General features: G+C 45.2%; 1 protein-coding gene across 1 annotated transcript; it reads right to left on the reverse strand.

Annotated features, from left to right (window-relative positions):
• Positions 1–219: 219 nt before the first annotated feature.
• Positions 220–11,179, reverse strand: btbd17b (BTB (POZ) domain containing 17b). The gene is made up of 4 exons (XM_018732714.2): positions 11,156–11,179; positions 6,294–6,681; positions 4,077–4,362; positions 220–2,349 (listed from the first exon to the last, which is right to left on the reverse strand). The coding sequence occupies exons 2-4, from the start codon at positions 6,385–6,387 to the stop codon at positions 1,263–1,265; spliced, it is 1,467 nt and encodes a 488-aa protein (XP_018588230.1). The 5' UTR covers positions 6,388–6,681; positions 11,156–11,179; the 3' UTR covers positions 220–1,262.
• Positions 11,180–11,290: the final 111 nt, after the last annotated feature.

Raw genomic sequence — 11,290 nt, forward strand, 5'->3', positions numbered from 1 at the left:
AAAGCAAAAAACATCTGAGTCCTTCAGACAACCTTTAACAGTGAATACTGAGGATTTCGGAAGCTACAGCTTTCATCAAAATGTTCATTTCAAAGGGTGCAAAATAACCTACATAGAACACAGTGAGGTCTGACTTTATATTTGTCATTCATGTATCATTATTCAGACAGAAAAAATGAGAAAAATCCTTTTATTGACATGAACTGGCTAGGTGTTTGCTGGAGAGGGGTGGGGAATATGCATAAATAAAGACTTCAAGATTATACTTCATACATTTTCCTAAATTTTAATCTCAAAAATCTATACTTTCATGAGTCACAACATCAGGAAGGCTGATGGGGAAGAATACTGTTAAAAAATCGGTTCTCTTCCTACCAGAGATTGGTTATTCATACAGCTATTTCAAAAGTTCTAGACTAAAATAACTACTGTACATCAAAGTTAGAAAATAACAACTGGAACAGTTGAGTATAATTTCTGTTGGAACAGTGGCAACTAGATAAAAGTTTTTTTAACTGTAAAACACGTTTCAGAGAGCGGAGTTTATGGATTTTGATGTTATGTACACACTGTAATGTAATATGAAAGTTTATGTATGGTTTGATATTCATGGTAACTATGGCCCTTTCTGCTGTTTCCTTTGGGGTGCACACAGCAGCACCTTAGAATTGGCAGCTGTCAACAAGAAAATCCCAGGCTGGCACCTTTCCTGAGATGTAGTACACCCAGTGGTAAGAATGTGCTGATGGCGTTGCATATTTCCAATGTGCACTTCTTGGAAAAAATTCCATCTTCTGTAAACAAAACCAAAACCAAGGTCATAGCCAAGTTTCGTTGCACACGATTTGAACAGCACTGAAGATATCACAAATGACACATGATGTATGGTGTTCTATCTGCCACTGAAGTGTATCCTGAATGCACACACCAAGGTAATGCTGCATTGTGATTTTGAGTTCTATGGTACAGGATTATGACTTTCTGCCACTTGGACTTTGTGCAATGAAAAGGGTAAAACTATCATTGGGGACATCTGGAACTTGACACCTCTCTACTCTGCTCAGATAAATGAAAAACAGGTGGACATTAAAAAACAACCAAATAAACTACAGTCCTCTGACTGTAGGAATGAGGTCATCCAACTAAGAGAAAAAAATACTGAAGCCACAATTTTAGTGCACTGCTTAAACTGAATTTGTGTGTGTGTGTGTGTGGAATCTCATGCCTCTGTGCACCTCTTTTCTTCTAGCTGGAAAGGGGTTTCACTTCCTGGCCACGATGAGGCTGTGGTAGAGGGGCTTGACCACAATGTGAAGGTACAGGGAGCTGTCAATAAGATACTCAGAGGCTCGCCGCTGCAGGTCCGCATCTGCCAGGAAGTCTCCTGTCTCTTCAGTGCTCTGGTGGAAGTTGTAGACATGCCGCACCACTGGTTTGCCTTGCTGGCGTGCGGAGACAATTACTGTTTTCTGAAAGCTGACACCGGCAAAATCGGCGCTAGAAGTGGCCGGCGTGACGATAATGCGAGGGTGGCCAGTGCCATCAGAGGCTGCAGCACGTGTGGCTAGCATGGCGCTGCTCTCTGCGTAGGCTGATCGCATGCTGAGAGGCAGCCAACGAGGTGAGAAGAGTGCGTTCCACGTCACCTTCTTGCTGGCATCATGGCCACTGGGGCCTAGCTGTGTCTGAAAGCTGGTGCTGCGGTCATCGCGAGTAGGGTTGTTAATCACCCACTGGGAGCCCCAGGCTGGCGACAGGTAGTTGCGAGGTGTGAAGATGCTGCAGTTGACATCAAAATATTTGGCGAGCTGTATTGGGGAGGCAGAGTGGAACTGGAAGGCCAGGAAGAGGAGATCACGCACTGACTCGTAGTACTTCAGCATCAGTGGTGACTGCTTTTGCAGCCGAAAGAGCTGCTGTGGGGGGATCATGCCGTAGCGGATGGAGCGCAGTGCCGACTCCACGGTGGGGCCACCAGGTTGGTTCTGCGTGATCCAAGCCTCCAATGCCTCATACAGCTCCAGCTCGCTGTGCAAGATAAGGTCGGAGCGCTGCAGCAGTGAGAGCAACAGCTCCTCACTGAGCGAGGCCCACTCCCTGCTGTGCAGCACCGATGATAGGTTCCAGGCTAGGTACTGCAGGCAGCTGTCTCTCAGAGCCACGTCACCTGTCTGGGTGGCATATTGGTACCAGCCAACGACGTGGCCACCAGGCGAGTCACTGGCCAAGTGCTGGGTCATGTAAACACTCAGTCCGTGCTGCAGGGCCGAAACACGGTACTTGCTGGCCAGCTTGTGCAGCGGTACAGCTTGTTCCAGGCGCAGGGAAATCTCACCACAGTACAAGTACCTGCATACAAAAGGGTTGGTTATCACTGCTGGTACAGAGTTCGGAAGGTTGCGTATTTGAGTCCCGAGTGGGATAAGGTTACTGTAAAACCTCCTGATGGACTGGTTTTAATTCCAAAAAAAATTCAAATCCAAAAATTTAGCAAGTTAAAGTACACACACTGGCTGAAGCTGCTTATCCCAAGCGGGGGTTGCAGTGAGCCAGAGCCTAGCCCAGCAACACAGGGCGTAGGGGAAGCACCCCGCTTTGGACGCTAGTCTGTCGCAAGGCACCCCAAGCAGGACTCGAACCCCAGCCCCACCAGAGAGCAGGCGCAGGCCAAACCTGCTGTGCCACCACATCCCCCGCAAGGCGAAGTAGTAGTTTTCATTTGTACATTTCATACCTAATACATATGTTTTCTTAAAATTACAGGCATTCCTCGATTTATGAACTCTATCTGAAATTTTGGTCTAATACCTCTTAGTGTTTGATACCCAAAATTTATTGAAAGCATGTCCAAAAGCAGTCTGAAAATTGCATTTCATGTAAGTGAAGGAAGCCAAGTAATGTATTATAAGTCTACAACAGCTGTTTCCTTTTGTTTTCCTGTCTCATATTACTTTTTTCCACTCATTAGTGCAGTGGTAGTACAAGAATGACTGCCAAGCACTCTCCCTTCTCAACAGCAACTCACAATCAACAGTTCTCTTCACTTGCTGAGAAAAGTAACAGTTCATTAGAGTAAATTGCAATGTTTATTTAAAATTTTCTGCACTTTTCGTTTTTTTACATGCGCATAATTTTTGAATATTCACTGCTGTTTACTGTAGATGTAAGACATACAGTCAATTCTGAAATGTATTACCTAGAAGCAAACCCATTAGTGAACTCAAAAAGTGTTTGATAATCATGAAGTGATTCCTGTCTCTGCATCTAGATCTTTCTATCTGTTGGCTTAATGCATTTTTGTCTGCTAAATGAATTAATATAAATGTAAGTGTTTATGATTTCATGCTGAAATCATAGGCTGATAGTTATACAGGTGTTTTACAGTATATTAGTGGTATTTGGCAAAAATGGTTTGGGGTTTTTGGATGGGCTAGGAGTGCATTATTATTTTTACTTTCGGTATATGAAACTTCAGCATTTGCGCTGATTTCAGAAACTGATTAGTTTAGTAAATCAAGGGATTGAGAGACTGTATTAAAAATATCTAAGCATTGAAATTCCTGGAATAAAATGCATATTTTCTTTTCAAAATTTGTGGATGCTTTTCACTTTGTAAGAGAGATAAATGTTCATTACATTTTACATTTTACATTTATTCATTTAGCTGACGCTTTTCTCCAAAGCAGCTTACAATGTTAAGGTCACAGTTGTTACAAGCTATTACAGTTATTTACCCATTGTGTGTGTGTGTGTGTGTGTATGTGTATATTGTACATCTGGGTAATTTTACTGGAGCAATTCAGGGTAAGTACCTTGCTCAAGGGTACTAGAGCTGGAGGTGGGGTTCATCTTGGTGGCTTCCCACAGACTTTAGGTCATGATGAGTATGCTTTTCCAGATTAAATGAATAAATGAGGAGCATCCTGACTGCACATTGATTAGTTCTGATCATCTTTGTGACCTGTGACCATGAGTGATCTTTCTGTCCTCTACCACTAGAGGGTGACAGGCCTACACATACAGACACACATGTTCACAGCAGAAGAGCACTCACCACCTGCCTCCAGTGACCTCACCTGATGAATTTCTCAAACACAGCAGCACAATCAGGGGCCTCCCTCAGGGTGAGGACGCTGCTGTTGCGGCTCTGCAGCAGGTCCTCAAACGCCTCGCTCTGCAAGGACAGCACCAGTGTATGCGCCTGTATTACCTTCACCTCATCAGAGTTGGCTGTGTGCACGCGCAGGGCCACGTCACTGCCGTTTCCCTGGGCAAACAGCGCTTCCAGCCGCTGGACGAGTGCCATTGAGTGGTTGATCAGGGCAGAGCCGCTTTCCAGGGCTCCCTCCTGCTTCAGCGCGCCTAGTAGAGAGACACCAAAGGTCAGGCAACCTGTCCACCAATCACAGCACATCTCTCTCATAAATGACAAATCAAAGCAAAACTATAGCCCCAGACAAGGTTACACTTGGTACTTTAGTGAAGTAAATACTACACATGTATCACACACATATCTTCTGAACAACTTGTCCCATTTGGGGTTGCAGGGAGCCAGAGCCTAACCTGGCAACACAGGGCATAAGGCTGGAGGGGGAGGGGACACACCCAGGACAGGACGCCAGTCTGTCGCAAGGCACCCCAAGCAGGACTCGAACCCCAGAACCACAAGAGAGAAGGACCCGGTCCAACCCACCACGCCACTGCGCCACTGCGCCCCCTCCACATATATCTTATTCATTCATTCATTCATTCATTCAGTCGGCAGATGCTTTTCTCCAAATCAACCTAAAAACCTGTAAAGCTAATTACAACAATTTACCCATTTTTACAGCTGGATGTCATTTTAAGTGGAGCACACCAGAGTAAGTACAGCTTTCAAAGCTGCAGGTGGGATTACAGCCAGCAACTGTAACAACTATGCTACCTTCTCCTCGTGTAAGTATTGGGACTACATTATGATGACTAAGTCAGCACAGGACTTTGGAGTGGCGAATTTTACATCATTGATGATATTTGGGCAGAATATCCTGGTGACATTAACTGTTGATTCTATGATTGTGCCTTGCAGTGTATGGTTTGTAAACATGCGTTTATTATTGTGGGGGGGGGCAGCTGAGAGGTATTCCGTGGACTCCAGCCTCCCTACCATCATCCCTGATGCGACAGTTCACCACAAGAGAGTCCAAAGGTATCCTTCCACATCAGAAAGGGAGAGGCCAATAAGCTGTGAGCTCAGCTAACCCCACAGCTGACGAAAGCCCGCATACCCCCAGAGTTACCAGTAGGGGATAACAGGGGAGGGCACCATGGGGGTCGAGACTCTTTGCTCAGACACATTTCAGACTCATACTCATTCCACACGGGTTGCATAGCTTGCTTAATGCATGGTATCCTTTATATGAAAAATTTCCGTTCATTAAGTATTGCACAGTGCTGACGTAATCTGTGGGACAAAATTTCAATGTTACTTTTGTATGCAGAATTAAGGTAACCAAACTTTAAGAATCCCATTCTTCCAAACTGTATTTTTTGCACGGGACTTTTATTTTTTTCAACACTTTCCACACGGCGATACAGCAACAGAATTCATTCAGCCGCTTCTCTTCTGTTTCATGGCTTTCTACCGGTTGTAAACAGACACTATAGAAGAATGTCTAAATATTTAGACCACCGCTGTGCAAAGACCAATGCGCTATAAAGGGGGACATCATTCAGAGCTCCTAACAACTACAGAGCAGCCCAAAGGAATGCAAAAGAGTGCAAAATCTGCCAGGATTTGCAAAGGGGGCCCAGGACTTCACCATTAAAAAGTAATACCTTGGGGAGTCAACACACGTACTGTATATTCCGAGTAGTGATAACAACCCAGTAGTCTCTTTTCCTCTCAGCATGCCTCTTTGCTTGGGTTTCTTTTTTAAGCAGGGCTATGGTTAGATTTGCAGAATGTGGAGCAGGATGCTTTGCCGCTGGAGATCAAGCCTCCCACCTGCTGTATTACCACCAGCGGAGAGTGCAGCTCCACTGTTCCCTGTGATCTGCTTCTCCCACTGGCACTTACAGAACCTAGAGTGCTCCTGGGCAATGTTCCACTTCACCGCTGAACCCCCAGGCTTCACCCCTCTGTGTACATTTTTTGACTGTGCTATACAATGTCTTTGAGTGGCTGCAGGAGCTCTCTACTTTTTTATCTGTCAAAAAGAACAGGGTGGTGACGTTGGGGGCTTACGGAGAGTAAAGCATCATCTCCTTAGGCTCTGCAGCAGCTTCAGTACCAAAATACAATGTCACCTTACCTTCAGTGACCATCACAGTGTGCAGGCAGACAGTGATGAGCAGCATCCTCCAGCAAATCTGCCCAGAGGATCCACCTTGCAGTGTCCAGGCCATTTCTCCTCCTATACCCCCTCCCCCTTATTGTATATTCCTTCCTGGCTCAGGGTTCCAGCGTTCGTGCTGCGGCTCTTCGCTGCTTGATGGACGTTTTGCCCCGTGTTGTGCTCTGGCTGCAGCTCGCGTGTGCTTTATGTAGGACGGCAGTCCTTCTAGGCATCACTCGCAGCCCTTGCGGACCCCATTGATTGGTGGAATCTGGCAGGGCCGTTGCCATGGCGACGGGTTTGATTTTGAGTTTTCCTTTTTCAGTGCAGCATGGCATCGATCTGGCATACTTCGGAGGGGAGCCTGGGGGGAGTTCAGGGAGGGGACAGCCAGGGAGGGGGATGGATAATAAATGAGATTATTTGACATTCAACAACAAGGGGCACAAAAAGAACCAAAGGAAAAACAAATAACGAGAGGAAGGCTTTCTCATGTGTTTGGCAAGAATGTGCATGTGCAAACCAGATAAAACACAAACACAACTGATTTTCCTTCACTTCCCTCTCAGTTATTGATCTTTAGGTAATTTTTGTTCACCCAGACCCAGTTCCTTACGACCACTTTTACAGAAGCAACTACTCTGTTTTATCCGGGCAGCATTTCATGAGCAACCGCCAATGATAGATGCAATGAGACACCTCCTGGAGTATCTGAAATAGTCAGTGCATTTGTTCAAGGTGCCAACTGCCTCCCAGTGAAGGGGTGGGTTTACAACACAGGTGCAGCTAATCTGAATTCCTGCTGGGATGGAAACAAGAGGATTGATTTAATATTTTTATAGAGCATATCTATCAGCATTTGCATTGACAATGCTGGATCTTACATATTTGCATCCATAAGAAAATGCTTTCTGTGGATTAAAAGGGAAACAATTACACAGACTGATGCATGCAAAATTTACCCACATCTCAGACTCCCACAGTGGTCTGAGATAATATTTTTAGGTGTAGTGATAATTATCAATCATAATATTTGAAAGATTATATCACACACACACACACACACACATTTTCAGAACCGCTTGTCCCATACGGGGTCACGGGGAACCGGAGCCTACCCAGTAACACAGGGCGTAAGGCCGGAGGGGGAGGGGACACACCCAGGACGGGACGCCAGTACGCCGCAAGGCACCCCAAGCGGGACTCGAACCCCAGACCCACCGGAGGGCAGGACTGTGGCCCAACCCACTGCGCCACCGCACCCCCTATAGATTATATCATATTAATCTAAAAATATTATAATATAAATAATTTATATTAATTTAATTTATACATTCTCTGAACCGCTTGTCCCATTCGGGGTCGTGGGGAGCCGGAGCCTAACTCGGCAACACCAGGCGTAAGGCTGGAGGAGGAGGGGACACACCCAGGACAGGATGCCAGTCTGTTGCAAGGCACCCCAAGCAGGACCCCAGACCCACCAGAGAGCAGGACCCGGTCCAACCCACTGCCCCACCGTGCCCCCCTCTTAATTTATGCATATTATATTATATTATATTATATTATATTATATTATATTATATTATATTTACTCTAGTGAATACTCAAGTCTTGTTTCTTTGTCTTATGCCTTTGTTCTGTGCTCTGTGACACTGTATGAGAAGAGCGCTCTATAAAAATAAAATTAATTGAATTTAATGTACGAATTGAATTTAAATAATAAAATTATGCAAATTATAACGAATTATAAATTATAAGGAGTTGCTAACTGCCCAGTTTTCAGTCAAAGTAGTATCAAAGAGTATAACTGTGTCACAAACCATTCGCATCTCATGCCCTCTGTAGCCCCTTTCCATAGCTGCAGTTGTGTGAACAAAAGCAGAAGATCCTAGCTGCAGCAGTGTGGTTTCCTTTCACGTGCAACATCAAGTAACCCCCTTCCTGGACTAGACAGCTGGGAACAAAGTGCACAGAAAGGAACTGACCAGAAGCTTAGCTTTTAGGCACTTTTTATTTGGGGGTGTGTTGGTGTAAGCAAATGTGAGTACACAGTCACTATGTACTGCCAGCATAAACATGTAAACATACACACATTTCGGCAAGCCTTGGCAACATGGCCATGCTGAAACATATGGCTGACACCAATGCAGGGATGCTGAACTCCAAGTTTGTTGGCAGCTGCAGGCAGGGAACATACCTAATTACCCAGATCGAGCTGGTAAATTAATGTCCGGGTCACACACTGTTCTGTACTGTAAAAGCTCAAAAAAGCCTGACTGGGTCATGCCATCTTTCATTCAGCAACTCTGGTACAATCTGACCCTGAAAGAAGGTCAAAATTATTGCACGTGGTATAAGTCAGCTCTGGTCATCATCCGTGATGCTCAGTAACTAATTAACACACACACGCACATGCATACAGTATATTTATTTATATGACATGTTGTATAAATGTATACATCTACACGAAAAAAAGCTGAAAAGCTGTCATTTCAGCTGTGAGATTATGGAAAAGCACAGTGATCAAAACAGCACAGCTCCCATCCCTGTGTGCTTTATATTTACTTAAGGTCAATCCCTGCAGTTCACTGCTTGTTTACCCACAGGACAGTATGCTCCGCTGCTCTGTGCACACAGAACCTCGTCACTCCAGGAAAGGATCAGAGATGCACGTTACATTAAAAACGGAGTAATGCTACCTGCAGGAAGTACCTGCCCATCCTGAAGTGCTGGCAATGATCTACGTGCCTTATGTCATATTTGCAGCACCCCTTAGCGTGCGTATTCCATGTTTACAGTAGATGAAAATTGTGTTTGCCTTCTGAGCACCCAGTGGAACCACCACCTGAAAGTCCCGAGAAAAGGACATGTTGTCCTCAGCTGTCATGCTGTTTTTATGTATTGTCCTGTGCTTACAGCACACAGCTCATCCCACTGTTTTAAATCTGTTATGTGCTGTGCTTGTTACTCCTTTGCTTGCCTCTGCCTCCGCGAATCTCTCCTTCTTTTCTCCAGCTTATTTACAGGATTCCCTTCTGACACAGTCGATTTGCTCTCCCACACAGCCACGTAAAACACCCACATGTTCTGTTTTACATGAAATGATAACACACAGAGTGCTGCACCCCACCTTGGCAGCAGAAAACAAAATAAAAAACATGCATGAAGAGACATCACTTGAGCACAGATATTAAAAAGTTGAAGGGATTTTGTAAAGCCTTCTCATTCAGATGTCAGTGCAATGCATTTAACCATAGGGGTGGCTCAAGCGAGGTTACTCTGCCTTGGACAACATTTGTATTATAAGAAGAATAGACCCAATTCTAACTGAATTTAAGTCGTGTTCCCATTGATTACTTATTCACAATGATTCTCAACACTGTTTCACGCAGCAATTACACTGAGTGCTCTGACCTTCTGTCATTACAAGTGAGTAGAGTGAAGACAGTGATCAATTTAAGGGGTGTTCATATTGGACATACTGAGCACTATTACCAATTTCCCATAATTAAAAGCATCTAAAGCCTTTTCTATGTGAGATCTTATATCTAATCTCAAAAATTAGTGATTTTGTTCTTTATTTAAGAACCTAATATGCTTCAGTGTAAAACCTTTGTCGCACAGAGCGGACTAGACACCCAGCTGTGGACCCAACTGTAGGATTATTATTACAAAGGTACAAGGGGCAAAGCAATACTCGTGGTCGGGCACAGGTGTGGTTCAATCCAAGGTGCAAAGGGGGTGATGGTTCGATGTGGGAGACTGGAAACAGGGACAAGGAGACAGGTGAGGCAACAAGGAGGGAGATGCACAGAGAAGGACAGGTAAGGTAGACGTATCGTGAGCGCAGGAGGGACAGTTGCCTCAAAGAGATTGCGAAACCGGGCAGCGGTGGAATGGTGCCCTTTATACCCGGCTGTGTTGATTGTGACCAGGTGCTTGCGGTTCAGCTGTGGGTGTGGGTGTGACACCTCTACAACTGCACTAACAATCTTCAAGCAAAGATGAGGGCCTAAAGTCTTTGCATGGAAAAGACATAGCACAACCTCACCTCACACTTAAATCTATTTTATACATGTGATTAAATATCATAGGTAAACAAACACACACACATTTCAGAACCGCTTGTCCCATACGGGGTGGCGGGGAACCGGAGCCTACCCGGTGACACAGGGCGTAAGGCCGGAAGGGGAGGGGACATACCCAGGACGGGACGCCAGTCCATCGCAAGGCACCCCAAGCGGGACTCGAACTCCAGACCCCCCGGAAAGCAGGACTGTGGTCCAACCCACTGCGCCACGGCACCCCCCTGGTAAACAAACATCTCCAGCAAATATTTCCCTCTCTGATAAAAAATTGTAGCAGTTTATCACATTACCGGAAACCCTGAAAGGAGCATCCAGTTTTACCATTCATGTGTCAGTCTAGGTCTGCCTTAAAACTGTGTGGCACACATGCATTGTTGCAATGAATGTCATAGCCTATAAGCCACAGAACACATTTGCATCACTACACTTGTAAAATCTAACTCTAACCCTAATTAACCCTAAATTTAACCCCAACCCAAACCCTAAACCTAACCCTAGCAAGCAGGTGGAACTACATGGAGAACTAGTTATAGAGTGTTTGTGGACTACCATGGAAGCTGAAAAACACTTGTTACTTGTAACCAGGTACCTGCTGTTCTCTACTCCTACTATTTTTCACTCCCATCAAATTCATACCATGCTCACCCTCTTATTCAAATAACAGTGTGATCATAGTTTGGTTCACAGGTCACATGCAATACTGGGAGTAGGTTCAATAAAGCTTAATTAGACATAATTATATGTAATTACAGGGCGCGGTGGCGCAGTGGGTTGGACCAGGTCCTTCCCTCCGGTGGGTCTGGGGTTCAAGTCCTGCTTGGGGTGCCTTGCGACGGACTGGCGTCCCGTCCTGGGTGTGTCCCCTCCCCCTCCGGCCTTACGCCC

Source organism: Scleropages formosus, chromosome 3 (genome assembly GCF_900964775.1).
Source record: "Scleropages formosus chromosome 3, fSclFor1.1, whole genome shotgun sequence".
In the NCBI taxonomy this organism is placed as follows: domain Eukaryota; kingdom Metazoa; phylum Chordata; class Actinopteri; order Osteoglossiformes; family Osteoglossidae; genus Scleropages; species Scleropages formosus.

Bases quoted from the DNA above. Each gene is read 5' to 3' on its own strand.
- btbd17b (XM_018732714.2), bottom strand. From the start codon at position 6,387: ATGGCCTGGACACTGCAAGGTGGATCCTCTGGGCAGATTTGCTGGAGG. The intron at 4,363-6,293 runs GTAAGGTGACAT...TCTCTCTACTAG, and splicing joins CACTGTGATGGTCACTGAAG to GCGCGCTGAAGCAGGAGGGA. The intron at 2,350-4,076 runs GTGAGGTCACTG...TTTTGTATGCAG, and splicing joins GTGTTTGAGAAATTCATCAG to GTACTTGTACTGTGGTGAGA.